Genomic DNA, 20,941 nt, shown 5'->3' on the forward strand with positions numbered 1-20,941 from the left:
AGATATCCTAAACCACTTCAAATCTATGATGTGGGACGTTAGCGGAGCTCCTCTTTTGAGGGGTTAAGATCAGACCCATATTGAGGCTGCTAAATACCTAAAATGTGATAACATCAGTTTGTATAGAATGTATTTTATATTTTCAAATTACAAATTTATGAAAACCAAATATGGCACCATAATATTTCAGCCACAGCACAAAAAAACATGGTTTGTAGGTCAGGAACCACAGCAAATAGCATACTGCAGCCTCTATATTTCTAAATAAGCCTAATGTAGTTATTTATTTATTAATGTACATTATTATTATTATCTATGTGGAGTATTATTATACTCCGATTTTGACCAAAATTTGACCAAACTTACTCTTGGTAAAGTTAGATAGTAGTAAGATAGTTGAAAAAAAAACTCTACATCCCCAAAATGCAGAGGACATAACATCAGTGTCCTCAATGGTAATTATGGCCCAGAATACAAACTGTCAAACGGTCCACAATAAGAAAGATCACCCACAGTGAAGGAGTCAGTATGCAAACACTGATTAAAATACCTTAAATCATGGAACAACCAACATAAGAGCAAAACCATTTCAGGCTGGAAATGTCCTTGAAAGCCTTTGAAAAACAAAACTATAAGATGTGATTTACTGAAAATTGGGTGGGTAGTGATTTCAACATCCTGGGTGTAATTAGAGCTTTCCCTCAGGAGTCTTCCTGATCACACGGGAACACAAGAAACACACAATGCATCTTTTCTTTATGATCTAGAATCTTCTTTTTTTTTTAAAGACCTCCAATAAAAGGGTTCTAATTGGAGTCATGGTTAGATTAAAGCTAAGAAACTGCTATGAAAAAAAGCTGAAGGCTGTCATTGCCATGGGTACCTGCTATACTTTTAGGATTTAATTACCTGGGTAATTTCAGCTTTAACTGTTTTCACATGTGCAGTAAGGAGTGCTCTGGTAGACAATAAATGCCAAAAAAACACAGAGGTAGGTGAAATCAGCTATTATTAGTAATACTGTATTACTATACAGTATTGTTACAGTACAGTGTAAGGTTACCTCCCCCCTCCCAAAAAAAGAACATGCCCATTGACAAATCCTTTTTACACTTGCTTCTGTGAACAACCAAACACCAATCTGTCTGTTCTTAACAGTTAAGTTAATAAAGGGAAAACATATATTATTTAAGTGAAATGCATGTTTTATTGTCAAAACAAGTGCACATTCAACATTTCTGTCATAATATTTCTGTAACTTTAGAGTTTACTGAATTTTTGTACTGAGGTGCAGCAGAGAAGCAACTTGATTGTATGATGCTGATTTATTTTAGTGTAATTTCTTTAATAACAACATGAGGAGTGGGCAGGGAAGTTGTTTTTCAGAATCTATAGTTTTCTATCATGTTTTTTCATTAGCAATTAATACCCAGTCTAATACGACATATATGGATGTGTTGTGACTGTATAAAACATGGACGTTGTTTCCGTGACGTCACCTATAGGTTTCTGAAGAGCCACTGTGAAGCTCCAGGCGGCTCCACCGTTGCCATCTTGGCAGTGCCTGAGTCTGGCTAATCAAAAACTGGGCAAAGAGGTGGGTCGAATGAAGCCTGGTTGCTGAACCATCTAGCTGCTAGCCACCAGAGAGGGCACCCACTTTCCACTCAAAGCGACCCGTCCTTAATTATGCACAACTTTAAGATTTGGTATAATTTAAACAGGTGAGTCAGGTAAAAATCACCGCCTGTAGAGTTGTCAAACACAGGAAACAGAAAATGAAAAAAGGTAATGCCTGCACAATTACTTGATAAAAGTTTTTGATATTTTCTTGGTGTGCCCCCCCTCCCCGTGTCCTATCACACTGACTGAACACAACTGAACACACACATACACTCTGCCCGGGTCACCTCACAGCCAGCCGTTGGAGGAGAAGTCCCGCCTCAGCTGCTGAGTCTCTGCCTCTGTGAGCGGCTGAAGAGGTGATCGACAGGCACCTCCGTGGTAACCAAACCACTCCATCGCCTGCTTGAGGGCGGGAACTCCCAACTTCCTGGTCACCTAGCAACACAGAGCTCCAATCAGTCTACTTCAGTCTTATTATCTGTGATCGATGTTTGGCTGCTGAGCTACATCCAAACCGTGTGTCAACTTGATATTAGAGTGAAGTTGGATTTTCCTGGTGCAGCGTGTGGGGGTGTTAGCGTGAGAGACTGATACTGTTAGGGCAGTGACATTTAACACACCTTAACAGACACATTTGTAGCCTGAAGCTAATTATTCAGTGCTGTCTCCTCGCACATCTCACTCAGGCTCAGAATGGCACCGTGAACATACAGCACACAACTCTGACATTTAACTTTGTGTTGTGCAGTGCCATCCTTTGTCTCATTTGGTGTCTTTAAGTTTCATTTACTGTACAAATTAATTCAGTGCAAAGACGCATCTTTTTCTAGAAGTTTTCCAGAAGAAAGAGTTTTGAAATTTACAGGATCTGGTGTTTCATAGTTTAAACTATTTGTTTACAAAAGCATTCACCTTCTTTTAAAATGACCATGGTATGTTTTAAATCTTGCACTATCCACCATCTCAGCAGATATAAATATATATATACACACACTACCATTCAAAAGTCTGAGGTCACCTAGAAATTTTCTTATTTTTGAAAGAAAAGCACTGTTTCCTTCAATGAAGATAACATTAAACTAATCAGAAATACAGTCTTGAAATTGTTAATGTGGTAAATGACTATTCTAGCTGGAAACGGCTGATTTTTAATGGAATATCTACATAGGTGTACAGAGGCCCATTTCCAGCAACCATCACTCCTGTGTTCTAATGGTACATTGTGTTAGCTAATCGTGTTAAAAGGCTAATTGATGATTACAAAACCCATGTGCAATTATGTTAGCACAGCTGAAAACTGTTGTACTGATTAGAGAACCTATAAAACTGGCCTTCCTTTGAGCTAGTTGAGTATCTGGAGTATCAGCATTTGTGGGTTTGATTATACTCTCAAAATGGCCAGAAAAAAAAAGAACTTTCTTCTGAAACTCGACAGTCTGTTCTTGTTCTGAGAAATGAAGGCTATTCCATGCGAGAAATTGCCAAGACACTGAAGATTTCCTACAATGGTGTGTATAACTCCCTTCAGAGAACAGCACAAAGGGGCTCTTACCAGAATAGAAAGAGAAGTGGGAGGCCCGGGTGCACAACTATGCAAGAGGACAAATACATTGGAATCTCTAGTTTGAGAAATGGACGCCACACAGGTCCTCAACTGGCAGCTTCATTAAATGGTACCTGCAAAACGCCAGTCTCAAACCACCACAGTGAAGAGGCTACTCTGGGATGCTGGGATGCTGGCCTTCTAGGCAGACTGGCCAATAAAAGGAAAAGATTAAGATGGGCAAAAGAACACGGACATTGGACCGAGAAAGATTGGAAAAAAGCGTTACGGACAGACAAATCTAAGTTTGAGGTGTTTGGATCACACAGAAGAACATTCGTGAGACGCAGAACAAGTTAACAGATGCTAGAGGAGCGCCCAACGCCATCTGTCAAGCATGGTGGAGGTAATGTGATGATCTGGGGCTGCTTTGGTGCTGGTAAAGAGGGATATTCATACAAGGTAAAAGGGATTTTGAATAAGGAAGGCTATCATTCCATTTTGCAACGCCATGCCATACCCTGTGGACAGCGTATTGGAGCCAATTTCCTATTTAGGGAAGAAGCAGTCAGCTGGTATTCTGTCTGTAACGGAGTGGCCAGCGCAGTCACCAGATCTCAACCCTCCTGAGCTGTCGTGGGAGCAGACCGTATGGTACGTAAGAAGTGTCCATCAAGCCAATCCAACTTGTGGGAGGTGCTTCAGGAAGCGTGGGGTGAAATGTCTTCAGATTACCTCAACAAATTGACAGCTAGAATGCCAAAGGTCTGCAAGGCTGTAATTGCTGCAAATGGAGGATTCTTTGACGAAAGCAAAGTTTGAAGGACAAAATTATTATATCAAATAAAAATTTGTATTTCTAACCTCGTCAATGTCTTGACAAAATTTTCTATTCATTTGATGAATAAAATTGTGTGGGTGACCCCAAACTTTTAAATGTTAGCGTATATTTCAAATTGTCCAAACTACAGTAAAGGTAGATTTTACATCACATTTACATGAAGGTGGTTTTAATTTAAACATTTTATTTGTTATATTAGGTTACTTTTTATCAATCACATCAATGCCTGATGTAAAATTGGCATATGCAAATGACCGGGAAGGGCAGAGTGGATTTTTGTTGAGTTAAAGGTCATCAAATGCAGCCAAAGACCCATCAAATCCTTAAGAATACAAATCTCAATAGTCCAAAACTGCAGTTTCTAGCCCAAAACAACTGTAGCTTGTCTTCTCCCACTGAGGATTAATGCAACCAGTGAGATTTCAGGCTCCAGATCAGTTCTACCTCTCAGAAATGTGACTAAACCTCCAGTCTGTCACTATTTGTGCGAGTCAGTCTCTGAGGAGCGTTTGTTCTGTGGAGGCTAAAAGTGTCCACCATGCAGCAGATGGTACTCACAGCGGCGTTGGGCTCGATGAGGCGCTGCTGTAGGACTCTGGCTTCCTCCCAGTGACCGGACACACACAGACGCTCCAACTCACACAGCTCTCGGCCAAGCACGTTAGCCAGCGCACACACTCCGCCAACAGCACCTAGACACCCAGATCACAATGGAGAGTTAAAATACATGTATTTGTATGCTTTTTTACCCTCTTTCCTTTCAGTTTTTTTTATAAAATGAGAGATTTTCTTTCCCTTTCATGTGATATAACTTGTCTCGACAAAAAGAGAAAATAAGACAAAGTCTATAGACACACTAGCAGCTCTGTGAAGCTGCACTTAGGCACAGCAGTGCTTTGAGCTTAATGCTAATAGCGGCTTGTTAACATGCTCTCTAGCACCATTTACTACTGCTGGAAACTGTTTATTCTGTTTGTTACTTTATTTATCTATGCATCTTATTAATTTTTTTCCCTATTTATGGTTTTTCTAGCATTGAGTAAGATAAGTGCAAACCTAATCTCGCAAGCATGCTAATATTTACTAATTAGCGCTGAAGACAAATAAAAATTTGGTTTCATATCAAGAAGTTGGCCTGAGAAATCAGGTTTGATCAGTTTGCTGGGTGCAATCCATGTGCTTAGTATGTTTAGAATATTAAATGATCCACCCACCAATCATGCACAGAGCACTAAAACATTAGCATGCACCACAGCAAAGTAGACGAAGCACTTGAGTTGCCCAAGACACTGGAGGATTTCCTCAACAGAGAATCATTCATCAGCTGTAGCTTTCACTTGACAATGTGTGGACAGAATTCAGTGTTCAAACAACCAAAAGTAAAATGGAGCAAAGTGAGGTACGTATGTTTACTGCCTGAGTTTAAGCTGAACACATATTCCTCTTAAATAAAGCCATTCGCCGCAAATTCCAGCGTTCCATCCTGTCATTTTTCTGTCCTGACAGATCAGTAGCGCTTCTTATGATGCCTGTTTTTTTTATTTACAGAGATAAATACATGGGCCTATTCATTTTCCCAGGCAACATGATATCAAGGCCTTTCAGTGTAACATCTCAATATCTGTGTCTGAAAAGCAGTCAGCCTCCTTCCGTGGCCTTGGAGTTGTTGTTGTGGATAGACAAGCCGGCGGCTAGTGATGGGCAGATTTTGTCTGATTTATGTTTCTGTGGTCTGCTGCCGCTCAGATCACACAGCTGACAGCAGCTTACCTAACGCTGCGGCCGTGCCTCCTCACTGCACTGCTAGCGACAGCTCATGAACAGAGACACTATTTGATTGAAAATGTCCAGGAAAGTGGGAGAACAGATTTCTAAGCCAGAACCAACTGAAACAGATTTCTACCAATGACACGTGGAAATAAACACATTCACACAAATCACACTAATTAAATTACTGTCATAATCAATTAACACTTTTCTACCTTTACCATTTATCTTTCTTTTGCAGATAGTCCACCTGAATAAAAATAGATTACGTAGAACCATGGACATTATCTGTCATGTGTTCAACTTTTGTCACATACTGGCAAGATAACATTACTAACAACAAAGAATAAATGGAACGCAGAGCCCTTACACTCCTTACAACACTTCCACTGGCTTCTCTAACTCAGTCTTTCTGAGAAAGTAAAATTTGTTCATGGTTTATTATCCATAAAACCTCATAAACTAGTACCTACTACAGCACTATCTATTAAATGCTTTAACTATTGATGATTTTCATTAAACTGATTTGTTTAAATTAAAAAAACATATAGCTCCCATGAAGTTTTACCAGCATTGCAGAACAGTGTTTGTTAAAGCTAACAACAGAAATACTGAATGTTCCACATTTCAGCAAGGTTGGAGGCTGTATGTGTATAGTTATGCGTGTTATGAAGTTCTGGTTTTTATGATTAAAAAAAAATCACTGACACATATAATTTAAGATGCCATCATCACCTGTAGTGTCCCAACAACATGTTTATGCACAAACCCTAAACAGGGTACAATTTCCCAAAATGTTATAAATGTCCTTGCATAATAATGACTTCAAGAGCTGGATAACACTTTGGGCTTCCACATATTTCTGTCAGAGAAATAGAAAAACCATGATAACAGATATTTTGGTTTGAATCTTGCGATCATTTAGTAAAACACAAGCGCGCTAAATCTGCACATGTTAGATGTGAGTGAACAGTCTTAACTTTGCAATCAAAGCTCTTTCTTGGGAATCTCTCAGAGGTTTTGACTGGCACTTTCAGCATCATTTTGGGGGATGTTGGGAGCATTAATTTCAGACTTGAACACACACTCACAGCGTGGACACATTTTCATATTAATTACTCACTGGCGTTCCCTTGCTCTGCATTAGCTGTGTAAGTCACTCACACATCCAATTACTCCCATATTTCAGTTATGGAAATGAGAGGATGTCAAAGAGCAAAGATGAGAGAGCTGTGGGAGTGTGTGTGTGTGTGTGTGAGACAGTGGGCGAACATGACTCGTTAGGTTCCTTCTTATCTAAGCTTACAGTAACATGCCCGACATACTAAGATTTTTTATGATTTACTGCAACTTCAAATGAAAATGAAAGATCACATGCGTCCCAACAGAATGTCTCAAGTAATGCTTTTGCCAATTAATTTTTATAGTGAAATTACATTAAAACTGCTGCTTGAGCGGTACAAAATCTAAAAATCAGGACCTGTTTAGGACATGTACCCCCAGCAACTAAATATCTGGATGATGTCTAACATTTTGCAGTAAAATCCGAAACAACTACAGGAAGTGTTCCCAGAATGCAAGTGTTCATGGGTAGAAAGACGGGGATGTTCTGATAGCCAGCAGTTTCATGAAGAGCAGTTATCAAAACACCAAATAACTTGATATTTGTGAATTATGTGGACATTTCTTTACATTTGTATTTGTGCAGTGAGGCCTTTTGATATACAAAAAGACAACAAACTCAACTTCTCCACTGGTTGCAGATAAAAAGATAAGAAACAGTAGGGGAGATTGCAGCCTGGGGGATGAAGGCTACAGAACAGTGAGGAACAGCGCTGTTTTAGGGATTCTTACCGACACTATAAGCGGCCATGAGAAACCCTGCTGAGCCCGCCAACATCTGGAAATCCTGCGTTTTGGTTTTGTGCACAATCAGGCCGATCCGTGAGATCTGAGAAACGGGTAAAAAAGAAACAGAGAGAGAGAGAAGGAGGTAAAAATCTGCTCTGTTTCATTGCTATCACTCCTCCCTGCTGTCAGGACTAATATCTGGTGTTGTTTTTTTAATCCCGGGAGAGGCTGTCACAAGAGACCATGACAAAGCCAACGTCTCACAAGGTAAACAAATCGCTCAAATTGAGATGAGCATTGGCTCTTCACACGGTGGAGGTTTTGGGAGGAGGGGTTTTTCAAGATCCAAAAAGGAAGAAGAAGAAGGACGAGGAGGAAGAGAAAGAAAGAAGAAAACAGACAAGTCCCAAGTGAGAAAAAAAAAAGAGGAATCATGTTCAAAAGAGGAGGATGGGAAAGGCTCATGAATTATTAATAAGCTCCCTATTTTGTTTTGCCTCTTTCAATTCTCTTTTGTCAATCTGGATATGAAGCACAGAATCCAAATAAACCTGAAATATTCAAAGGGAGTGTAAGACAACTCCACGGCTTCTCAGCACATGAAGCTGAAAACTCCACAGGGAAAACCTGCAGCCTCCGGTTTCAGTCTCCATCACCGTTACCAAGGAGGGTCTATTTTTAACTGCCGGCTGTCAATCAGTTTCCCCATATCAGTCATTTCAAACACGCAGGACTGTAATTGATCAGTCAGTCAATCAGGTTATAGGAGCTCCTGCTGGTCTCCTGAAAGCTTGAGTACTCTGGCTATTTCGATACAGCTCCCCAATGGGAAAATAACATCGCAGCAAGGGTACTGTCTGCCCCGGTGACAGAAAAACACTCATTAGCCTTTATTTTTAAGTCCCATTATCTTCATTAGTGTGCAACTCGAGAGCATAGAGAAACTTAACCCTCTATTGAAGATTGGGGTCTTGATCACCGCCACCCAGATATTTTGTTTTTTGTTTCCTCGGGGCAAGAATGTGCAATGTGGGTATAAAAACACCAGGAAAATAACAGACTTCAGTTGTAATTATTAGCTAATAACATAGGCAACATAAGCATTCGATATGCATATTTGCATTAACTGTATTAGAACATATAATATATACGGAACAAAATAAATAAATAATAAATGCACTTTTTTGTTTTTGCCCCCATTCATCATGAGCTGAAGCATTTAGTACAGGATGAACAGTAGTCACTTTTATGACTAAATAAATGCAAAAATAACAATTTCCCTATCAACCTCTGCTGTAATTTGTCTTTTGAAACACCCGAACCACTAATCACCTTTAGAATACAACATGTACCTGTGACTATTTTTGCCTATGAGAATCAGTAGTTAGAGCAAACATTGACCATTGACCAATAATGTCCATTATTGAGCATGGTGATGCCTTTACAAGTAGCCAACAGTACACACAACACAACATTGCCTTGAGGCAACAAAAAATCAATAAATGGAGTTTATATATAACAAGAAATACAAACAAAAATTGAATTTTAAAATTGTTATAAATTCAATGTAAAAAGAAAGTTAAGAAACCAGATTGAATTGTTATTTGTCAGCCAGAACAGACTGTGAATGTAGAGACAATGTCTTTAAAGTCATTAAGCTTGTCATCTTAAATCAACACCTGTTTTTTGTAATGATGAAAAAAAAATAGCAGCATTAGTTAGTGTTTCATGACTATTTTTGTGTGAGCTGTTAAAACGTAACTAGAAATGCTCCCGGCTCTCTCGCAGGGATAAATAATAGTAGGCGTTGTAATTATTTCACTTAAGTGAAGATAATTGTTTGGATTGAAAAGACAGGTTGATTTTAGTCTGTGTGCACAGGAGATGATGCCTCGCCATAACGCTCACTGAATTCACATGTCTGGCACATGCAGAAGGGTCACAGGCTTAAAATAAAAACACCCGACGATGTGTGCGGAGCAGGAGGAATCATTAGAGGAGATGAGGTAAGATGAGATAAAATTTTAATGATACCTCAGGGGAGAATTGTTAAAGCAGTAAATATCTCAACTGCATGACAAGAACATTAAAAGCAGAGCGAAGTGCCTTATAGAGAGTTCATATTGAAGACAATTAGGAAAGATTGGTGAATGACATATGTCTCAAGCAGGATTCAAACCCATGACATGACTGAACCTGCCAGCTGAGCCTCTTGGATCTTCACAAATCTTCATCTGTTATCACTCTCAGTATGTCCTATTCACTTTTTCACAAATGGCCAGTTCCACATCTGTCAGATCTGACTGCTGTCACTCTCTGCCGATCGTCAACACTGAAATGTCCCGAAGGTGCACACTTGTGCAGTAGAAGGTGTAGATTTGTGTTTGTCTGTTGTTTTTGAGCTTTTGAGCACAAAGTGTGCTCCAGTAACTGGCCTTGTGTATTGAGATGTCGAGCGAGCAGCATCAATAATATTTTGGATCTGTGTTATGGTATGTTCAAAAGACGCATGTAAGTGCATCCACCTTGGGCTCGTCAGATCAACACATAGCCTAGCTATCACAAATGTCACGGCAGCGGAGTGTCCGTAGTTTCTTTATAGTAATAGTGATAACACTTATCAGCCAGCAGGAGCTAATGTTATGAACCAAGTGGCAGCCAAGAGGTATCTTTCATCTGCTTTATTTGGTGACATGAAAAGTGTCTCTTTTCTCTCCTTGTCCTTATAAATCCATAATCTGTACATTCTGTATATTAAATGTTATTGTGATTGAGTTGTTTTGGAAAATTGCTATTGGATAGGCTCAGTGTCAAAAATGTTATGTAAGAAAGGTCAGCAACGCCTATTTATATCAATATATATTTATATATAAATCTCACCTGTTTCTGTACCTGTACGGTTCATTTGAATTCATCGCCCTACAACTGAACGGCCCTATTCCAACTATAGTGGCCACTATCTATCGTCCACCCAAGCCCAATACTGACTTTATAAATGAATTTGCTGCTTTTCTCACATTTATCTGCTCACTCTCCACTAACGTAATACTGCTGGGAGACTTTAATATACATACGGACAATACCTCTAATGCATACACAAGGGAATTTACATCCCGCCTGGACAGTTTTGGATTGGAGCAACATATTCACTTTCCCACTCACTCCAAAGGTCATATTTTGGACTTGGTTTGCTGCTCTGGTGTCACTCCTCATGGTTGCACTGCGGCCTGCACTGTCAACTTAACACTGCCCAAAATAAAACTGCCACGTGTCATTTCATTCAGAAATATTAAGGACATTAATTTAAACACTCTCTCTAGTGAAATAAACTGTTCCAACCCTGATGAACTGGTTTTTCACAACAACGATGACCTACAAAACATTTTAAATTCTCTGGCTCCTTTAAAAACCCTGACTGTTTCCTTCACCCATTCTGTCCCATGGTTTACATCAGAACTACGCCAGCTGAAGGTAAAAGGTCGTCGCCTGGAATGCCTTTACAAGAAAACTGGACTCGTTGTGCACCAAGAAATGTACAAAACCACATTCTCCACTACAAGGACGCTCTCTCTACAGCCAAATCCACCTATTATGCAGATATAATCAGTTCAGGTGGTAATACCAGAACCCTGTTGTCCATGCTCATCAACATACTACGACCACCGTAATCTCTCGCGCCTCATCTGTACTCATCTGCTTATTGTAATTCCTTAATGTCATTTTTTAAATCCAAAATACACAAGATTCACCAGCAACTGACTACTAATACCTCTCACAGTCTGTCTTTTTCAGTTCTCCCGACACCTCTTTCTTGTTTATTTTCAAGATTCTCGCTTCGCACTGTTGCTGAAATATTGGACATTATTAGAAATTCAAAACCAACTGCTTGTCAGTTTCATCCTCTTCCTACCGTCTAGCCTGCTCACCCTCTCTCTTCAAATCAGAGTTTTCCCCTCTCACTACCGGTGTTCCCCAGGGCTCTGTCCTGGGCCCCTTCTGTTCATAACCTATCTGCTTCCTCTTGGCCATATTTTCCATAAATTTAACATCCATTTCCACTGCTATGCGGATGACACCCAGCTCTGCCTGTCCACCAAACCTACCACACCTCTCCCTCCCACCTCCCTCTCTGATTGCCTAACTGAAATCAAATCCTGGTTCTCTTGCAACTTCCTAAAACTGAACAGTGACAAAACCGAGGATCTCCTCATTGGCACCAAATCCACTTGGAATAAATCGGACAGTTTTTCTCATTGACAACTCCACAGTTTCCCCCTCCTCTCAGGTTAAGAGTCTGGGTGTTATCCTCGACAGCACACTTTCATTTTAAGCTCACATTAATAATGTCACTCGGTCTGCATACTTCCATTTACGTAACATTAATCGGCTCCGACCGTCTCTCTCACCCACTAGTACAGCCATTCTCGTTCACACACTGGTCACATCCTGCATTGATTATTGTAATTCTCTTCTCGTTGGTCTTGCTCTCAAATCCATAAATAAACTTCAACTAGTTCAGAATTCTGCTGCCCGTATCATCACCAGAACCCCTTCTATTAATCATATTACTCCTGTCCTTCAGCAGCTTCATTGGCCGCATACCGCATTGATTTCAAAACTCTTCTCTTGACCTTCAAGGCCATTCATAACCTCGCTCCTCGGTACGTCACTGACCTCCTTCATACTAACACACCCACCCGTACTCTTCTTCTTCTGTTCACCTCACTGTACCTCCTGCTCGTTTGACCACCTTGGGGTTCAGAGCCTTCAGACGCTCTGTCCCTCGTCTCTGGAACTCTCTTCCACCAGACATCGGCAACATTAACTCGCTTTTCTATTTTTAAATCCCACCTGAAAACACATCTTTTTAAACTGGCATATCCCAACTGATCACTCTTTATCACTCTTTGTTTCCAGTTGTTTTGTACCCTGTTTTATTATGTTTTGTGAGGTGACCTTGAGTGCCTATAAATAAAATGTATTATTATTGTTATTATTATTTTTGATTAAAGATATTTGCTAAATTTATAAGACTCTAATGACACTGTTATATATAGAGCCTTAATTGAGTCTGCCATCTCCTTTTCTATCATCTGCTGGTATGGCAACCTTGGTACCAAAGAGAGAAATGCCCTTGCTAATATTGTTAAGGTGGCCAGAAAGATAGCAGGAGTACAGTTCAGTAGTTTGAATCACATATCCATCAAGCAGGTGCTTAAAATGGCCATTCACTCAGATTGTGCCCATCCCCTAAAGCTGTTACCATCTGGCCTGCGCTTAAAGGCCCCTATTGCCATGAAAAACAGGTCCAAGAAATCCTTCATCCATGTCTCCATTCAAGCCTTGAATGCTAATGGAAAGATGAGGTAACTGCTGCTGTTGTTGACAAGTTTGTTACCTTAGTGATGGTGATGATGGTGGGGATGGGGATGAAGATGATGATGATATAGTGACAGTGTCAGTTATGCTTTTTATTATTGAGGTGCAGTATGCTATATTTGTATTGTTGATCTTGTGTGAGAACAGCAATATCCAGAATTATAGAGATGTGTCATGTTCTGTTGATGGTGACGCATATTACATTGAAATGGTTATGTTGCTAGGGGAGGTTGGTAATAGTCAGTGTTCTTTATACTATCTATAGGTGCTGCATGGTTACGGTGGACACTTATAGCTTTCTCTAGAGGAGCTTAAAAGACTCACTGTGCATTGGTGCAAGCCACTTCTGTACAAATGTTCAGGCCAACTGCTGTTTGTTTATTATGTTGTGTTACATGTTTATATGTGTACTTCAGCATAAATTGCCTACTTTGGATAAATAATAAAATTGACTAATATCTCAGAGAAAAAAAAAACCTAGAAATCGAACTGCTGCTAAGTCTTGTGTGTCCAGAATAGTAACATGTGGAAACACAAACAAATCTATTTATACTTGTTGTTTCTTCATGTAGTTAGTTTGTTTTCGAAGCAGCTGAGATAATCCGCGGATTTTTCCCATTGTGTGATCCTCTAACAAGCTCTGCAAAACAGCTGGTTTCAAAAGAATACACCAGTGATGGTAAGTAATTGTACATTTACTGAAATACTGTACTTAAGTGCAATTTTAAATTTATTTGTTTAGCTGATGCTTTTATCCAAAGCGACTTATAATTGATATTTATATGTCAGAAGTCGCACGCCTCTGGAGCAACTAAGGGGTCAAGTGTCTTGCTCAGGGACACATTGGTGGATGTGTCACAGTGGGAATTGATCCCGGGTCTCTCACGCCTAAGGTATGTGTCTTATCCACTGCTCCATCACCACTCCATTTTGTGAAAAATCAATAAACGAACATTGCACGGAATTATTTGAGGCCTTCTTGGGCCTTCTTCTGGGAGACTGGGACATGTATATGCTTTTCCTATTTTTTGACATTGACTCTCAGCTCCAGCACCCCAATTATGTGAGCTGCAAACTTTATAGACTGAACTTTAACTGTTTCACTGTAAAAACAAAAGCATCAAAGGTCCATGGAAACTTTACAAACCACTTCTGCAGCCTACACTTACTGTTCAGAGCCACCTTTTGAGCCAACAACAGTGCGAGATATACAGTGAGAGATATAATATCACATTATTCAGGTCATTCAAAAAGCTGCATGAGGTTCAGGAAACCTAATTGTTAGAAAAATAATTTCAAATACAATCAAAGCCAAGGGCCTGCATTAGTGGACCTGCTTTTAGATGGCATCGACAGTTGCGCTACTTTCTAATGTTAACAACCAAGTTTTAGTGATATTCAGGAATCATCTGGAAATTTAGCATGACTAATAATAGTCATCCACAAACCTTAGAATATTTGTGATTTCTTAATCTCTGTGTCCCAAGTTGTTAATTGTTATATGCTGTCAGCTCATTCTAGTATAACCCAACTCAAAGTTACATATTAAATATGAATAGTATCTTCATGGACTGTTGCCTTGATCCAACTGCATATGTTCAAGTAGTAACAGTTATAAAAGGGACGTTTGAAACCTTGGGGGCTTCGCTCAGCCCAAAAATCTTTCATGTTTTCACCCGTGTTCCTCCCCCTGAAAAATCTGGACTTTAAACACTTAATTTCCTGCATTCTGGTGAATTTCTCTATACCAATTTATTGAGGAAATGTCTTTATTTATATAAAAGGAAACACAAAATTCAGGTGGCAATGCAAAATAAATAAAAAATATTGTAATATAATGCAGTAAACCTCTCAGGGATTCTGTATTGCTGCCAGATATGTTTCTCCTGTAGATCAACTTTTCTCATTTAATCCCTTTTAATTAATTAATTAATTTAATCCCGCTGAGTCAACATACATGCAGACATGCCTGAAGTAGCCTGAAGTCTTTTTAAATGTGCATGAAGCCCCTTTTCACCTCAGTGATAAATTAGCTTAATTAAATTGAATTCAGTTATAAACTCCTGGATTTTTATAGCTCCTGTTATAGCTCCAGCAGATTTCCTGCTCATGTTCAAAACCTTCTGCACATTCAGAATCTCTCCCACATATCTGTGTTCTCTGACATTTGCAGAATAATATTTTGAGACAAAAGTTGTCATTACGAGAAGAGCGAGGGGGACAGAGACGGCAGGACACAGAGCATCAGGTGTCTGTGTCGCGGTCAGGTGTGTCACTATATCCTCTCACTACTTTGTGGCGACCGTTTGTGTAGCAAATACAGTGACTAGACACTGACTGACAATATTTATATTTAAATGTTTTGATTACAATTTTCAGTTGTCGCGGACAAGCCCTGAAGCTGTGTGCAATGCGCTCCCTCTCTCTCTCCTCTCGTGCTTACTCATGTTATGTGAACTTCAAACAAAATGTATCAACAGAATTGCAAGTAGCCTCCGCGAGTCAGGCTGCACCATGAAGATTATTGCATATTAAAATGGAAAATATTTTTGTTGCTGTTGCTGAGTTACAGTCTGGGCTACAGTCAAAAGCCCCGGAAAACTGACCTGGCAACGCCAATGGTTATAAGTTATAATGTAGCTAAAATACACGCAAACTCTCATGTAATTGCAGTAAACATACCCAGTCTACTCTGATGACATTTCCACATGGTAGCACAACCAAACACATGCCGTTTTAGATCTGCATTGGAGAATGGAGATTGCAGTGTGAGGCCGCTGTGAGACAATTCACACTTGGCCTACAAGCCTGTTTACACCAGAGACTGCATATAAAATACCACTTTCGTTATCGATACAGTATGTCTTCTTGTCCCTGCAAACCCATTTCAAATATACTTTGGCCAAAATATATCAAAATTCAATTCCAGCTAATGCCATCCATGCTGAACGTGTAAGAGTTTTTATAAAGGCAATCTGCCAAATAGCAGCAGCTGGCTGATGTGGGGAACTCTGTGTTTGCCACTCATGTCCTGAATAATCTTACTGCAACTTGTTTGCCTTCCTCAAATTGACCCATCACCCATTGTTTTCTGAGTTTGGCCTCTTCACGCCTACAATTGAGCAGGGACACTCTGTGCTTGAACTACACCCACGCTTCTGTCTCCCAGCAAGTGGACAAACATGTTATTTCCCAAATCAGAAATGCATTTGCAACTTCTTGCAAACACTTCCCACACAGACGGTATTAAGAGCTCGCAACAGCAAGTAACCCTGCAATCAACCCTGTGGGATGCACACTTCAGTTTTAGGTTCTTCAGCAGCACCCCTACACTCTCCTGTCCACATCAGCTAGTTGACTTAAAAGCGGCTGCTTAAATGAACACAGCAATACAGTGCTGTTTCTACTAATTGTGCAGTAATACAATGTACCAACATTGTTACTTTATGGCTGCCATATAATAGCATTGCTTTTTCTTTCACATTGTTTCACTCTTTATATCAGTAATACAGTTGGTAAAAAACAACAACGTGTCAATAATATTGTCTCAAAATCCAAAGACAGAAAAATAAAAACAATGCTGTGGAAGTGTTTCTTACATCTCCTCCACTGTCTTTAAGGCCCAGGATGTTTGGGTGCTGAGACAACTGCATCACAGCGTCCAGCGGCAGCTCCAGACCTGTGTTGGCCGGTACGCTGTACAGAACTACCGGCACAGGACTGCTGTCCGCCACCTGCATTTACAATAAACGTAACGATTCAGGTTTCATTCAAAAGTGAAATGTTATTATTATACTAAAATATACACACCCAAAGTAAATTATGGCTACACCCATCAATTAAATACTTATATACTAATATAATATACTAATATCCTGAATCAGTGGTTTCCACACTTTTTTAAAATATGTACTGTAATTCATGTTTAAGAGTTGGAGCTCTTTGACAGTGTGTGTGTGCTCTTGTACGTCATCTTTCAATGACAAGTCAATTTAACATGTTTTGAACAGTGAGAACATTTTGGGCAGTCCTTAATTAAGACTCGGCTTTAGGTTTTAGAGTTAAGTGTAGTGTAAGGATTAGGGATTGCATTATGTCTATTAGGGTCCTTACAAGTATTTAAGTACGTGTGTGTGAGACTGTGTGTCTGCTGACCTTTGTGAAGTGCTGGATCAGAGCTCGGCTGTCCATCTTGCCCTTGTAGAAGCAGGGCGTTACCACGAGGACGGCGTCGGCTCCGGCTGCCGCCATCTTCTCTGTGAGCTGGACTGTGGCTCTTGTAGCTGAAGAGATGAAAGAGGCGAAAGCGACTTTACTAACACACACACACACACACACACACACAGAGCTTTCGTATACCTGTCAAAAACCTTTTATCAAGACAAAGAGTTGAAGGACTGGAGTAACTCATGACTGCAGGAGGTTTTACACCTTTTCATTCTTTGGCTGTTTGTTCCCTCAGTTCAAGGGATTTCTGTGGTATATATTAATTCTTAATACACCTTCTGTATGTACACGTAATGCACGTGGACCCTCGTACAATGCCTCCATTTATATTCCATCAACTGTATATATGTCTTCTCTCTCCTACTTAATAAACTAAATACAACAACCTTGGCTTTAATTATACGGTAAAGAAGAGGACGGAGGAAAGACAAATGTAAAGACTGAATGTGGCTGGAAAACTGACCCCTGGATTTAAAAGAATTCCTTTCATCAGCAGCATTTCGTGGTTTCAAGGTCAAGCAGGACCCAGACAATTTATGAAACAATGTGCCTGTCAGTGGAATATTTATTGAATAAAAATCTGTGAAATACTTGAAGAAAGAGCCCAGAAGGTTTTTATATCTTCAATGAATGGAGGAAGTAGAGGAACTAAAGAACGAGTTAATGCACATCTCTCTCCCTCTCTGAATGTTGTTTATGTGCTATAGACCTGAACAGCCAATAAAACTGCTCCAGACTCCATTTGACTTCAATTATCAGCACATAAAAAACACATAATGAGCTCAATCAAGGTCACCAAAATCTATATTGGAAACATGTAAAGTCAATTTGAGCTTTCAGCGCTCCACACACGTCTGAATTGTTAACAGAGGTTTTTAAAATACACATTTGTAGCTTTGAATAAACGGTGTATGTTTTTTTTTTTTTTATTTTGATTGATGCAGATGGAAAACTGGAAGACACACTATTCCTTCAGCATTTTCATGTTCATCCTATGGTGCCTGAAAATCTGTGTTGCTTTTCATAGTTGTAGTAGTTAATGCTGTACGTTAGAGGTGTTTATAGACACACACACACACACTGAAACCTACATTCACAGCCTGATCCGGCCATCAGCAGTTTGTCTGCCGGCAGCGATCGTCTGACTGTCTTCACCACCTCCACCCGTTCTTCCTCTGTCAGGTATGGATACTCACCATTGGAGCCCTGAACCACTAGGCCTGCAACACAGAACACACCGTTTTCCTTTGGTTACCTCTGCAAAGAAGGTCAACTGATGTCCTAATGTTTATCTGTCTGATTGTTTGTGACTAACCATGCATACCTCTGAGACTTGTGGCCAGGGAAACTTTCCATTTATTGTACATGACATTTTAGTGTCATCCCTTAGACCAAACTGTAGATACTGTTATAAACTATTCTGTCATATATATATATATATATATATATATATATATATATACATATACATATATATATACACACACACACACACATACAAATATATATATATACACATTATATACACATATTATATTATATATATATACACACACACACATTATAGATATACACACAAACAAAAATTAATAAAAAAATATAAAAAAATATTTTGTGGCAATAAAATACCACCAGAGGGCGACAAACAGCTACAGGCATCTGGGTGATTTTGCGTTTTTCCCTCTGTGCTGAACTTTGTCCACTCAATCAGGTCCCTAAGTAAATAGGCTACTGATGACTAACTAACAACTAATGAACCTCAGGTTTGCTGGAAGTATGCTTGATTTCCCAAGTATTTATACATTTCACATGCAGAATAGAATGTAACTGGATGTTTTCCTAAAGGACCTCATCTGAGTCACACACACACTCTTTACATGTCCTGTTTGTTCTCCCACTGAGTAAACCATTACTAATATAACACTACCAAATCAAGCTTATCTTACTGTGGACCTCTGCACCTCGGACTCTACTTTGGGAATGCCGAGTTTTGTTCCTTAATTTGCTTTCGGTACCTCAGGCCTAACCTTTGAAAGGTATCTCGGCATATTTCTGCAGGTTTTCCGCCAGTTTCTGGTAGTCTACGTCCTCTTTGGCGGTAAACGGAGTGGCAATGGGAGGATAAATCCCACTGAGGTCCAACCTCGCAGCTACTGTGTAGCTCTGGGTTCGTTTCCATGCTGACAAGGGACCTCCTCTGCGCAGGGGACTCAGACCTCTCCAGGCCCGGACGCACAGCATTGTGAAGCCGACAGAGTTACCGAGCTGCTCGCTCCCTGTGTTCTGTGAGATCAGTTTGTCTGGGACTCTGTGCAGCTGCTGCTACACAGACAGTTAATCACTAACCTGCTTTTGTAAATATTGACCCCAATATGTGTTTTCTGAGCAACTCTAAAACTGCCCCAACTCTTTACTTGAAACGACTCGTTCCTGCAGCACGTTTTGCTCTGCGCGGCCTGTTCAAATGCGCGTTTTCAGTTAAATTCACACGATTACCAGCACAGCAGTGAATTTCATTCAACTGACACTTGCTTGAAATGACTGCCAGGCGGTTAGAATCAGTTCACTAACCAAAGTTAGCAAGTATTCTGCAAAAGATCCAAAGCTCCGCCCACGAGCAATAAGGGTTCACCAACCACAAGCACGTCCCAGGATGGTTTTTATTCCAAACAAATTTTGCTGTCACCATATAAACCAGCAACGTACTCTCCCCAAAAACTTGGAAACCGAGGTGGTGGACAGAAACGGTTGAAAAATAAAAGGTTGATTTGGGTTTAAAGAAAAAGATAGATTTGTTTGTTGTTATTGGACCTCTTGATTTGAAAATGTCAACATGACAACATCACCAACAGGCACATTTAGGGAGAATCAATAAAAGAAAACAGAAGGAAGCATTAGAAACAGAAAACAAGATGATCACAAAGAAAGGCTGGTGACCATTATGTTAAAGACATGCTGCTAAAGGCCATTACTATTATATTAGAATAACATATGCACTATTATAATTAATATATTTTAAATGACACCATTTAGTCCTGAGCAAATGCTATAATATTCTTTGTGGGGTTCATCAATAGTGATAAATGATTCAAAGTATATTTTATGAATGTTTAGAGTCGCTAATGTTTTATTGCACTTGGTAGAAGTACCATTAATTAAGATTCAGCAAAAATGTGTGGTTATAACACGTTTCATAATTGTGCCACCTGCCTAGATTTGCATCCACCTCTTTTCTCAGTATAAATGAGCGTTACCTCCCGCAAGGTGCATGGAATTCTGGGCAGGCATGTAGAATTCTCACAACGCCTGTCCTCCAGCCTCTGATAGCCTTTACATTACTGCCACCATGTGGAGAAACGTTGCACAACCCACTGGTACATCCCTGCGTAGTTTGCACCTTTAAAGTTTTCTTACAATTACTAACATACACTTCTCCATACTGTGTTCACTGAGTTCAGAGAGATGCAGCTCCCCACAACAGTTCATCTAACACCACAAAATGCACTAATGCAACCAAACACTTAATACAGATCTGAGGATCAACTTGTGAACCATAACACTGACAATAAGAACAGTAAACCTTGTCACTCATTCCAGAATGACATTAAAATACATAACAAGACGTAGCATCGCAATTGTGTCACTGTTGTGTTTGACAGATATTTTACTTATTTAACATAAACCAAGATTCCAGTAGTGCAAAAATA

General features: G+C 39.7%; 1 protein-coding gene across 1 annotated transcript; it reads right to left on the minus strand.

The window, feature by feature from the left end:
- Window positions 1–1,187: 1,187 nt before the first annotated feature.
- On the minus strand, window positions 1,188–19,800 carry hoga1 (4-hydroxy-2-oxoglutarate aldolase 1). Its single transcript, XM_046048086.1, has 7 exons — window positions 19,262–19,800; window positions 18,326–18,454; window positions 17,163–17,290; window positions 16,607–16,741; window positions 7,632–7,728; window positions 4,569–4,702; window positions 1,188–2,061 (listed from the first exon to the last, which is right to left on the minus strand). The coding sequence occupies exons 1-7, from the start codon at window positions 19,473–19,475 to the stop codon at window positions 1,912–1,914; spliced, it is 987 nt and encodes a 328-aa protein (XP_045904042.1). The 5' UTR covers window positions 19,476–19,800; the 3' UTR covers window positions 1,188–1,911.
- Between the last annotated feature and the right edge of the window lie 1,141 nt (window positions 19,801–20,941).

This window comes from Micropterus dolomieu, linkage group LG01 (assembly GCF_021292245.1).
Source record: "Micropterus dolomieu isolate WLL.071019.BEF.003 ecotype Adirondacks linkage group LG01, ASM2129224v1, whole genome shotgun sequence".
Classification (NCBI taxonomy): Eukaryota; Metazoa; Chordata; class Actinopteri; order Centrarchiformes; family Centrarchidae; genus Micropterus; species Micropterus dolomieu.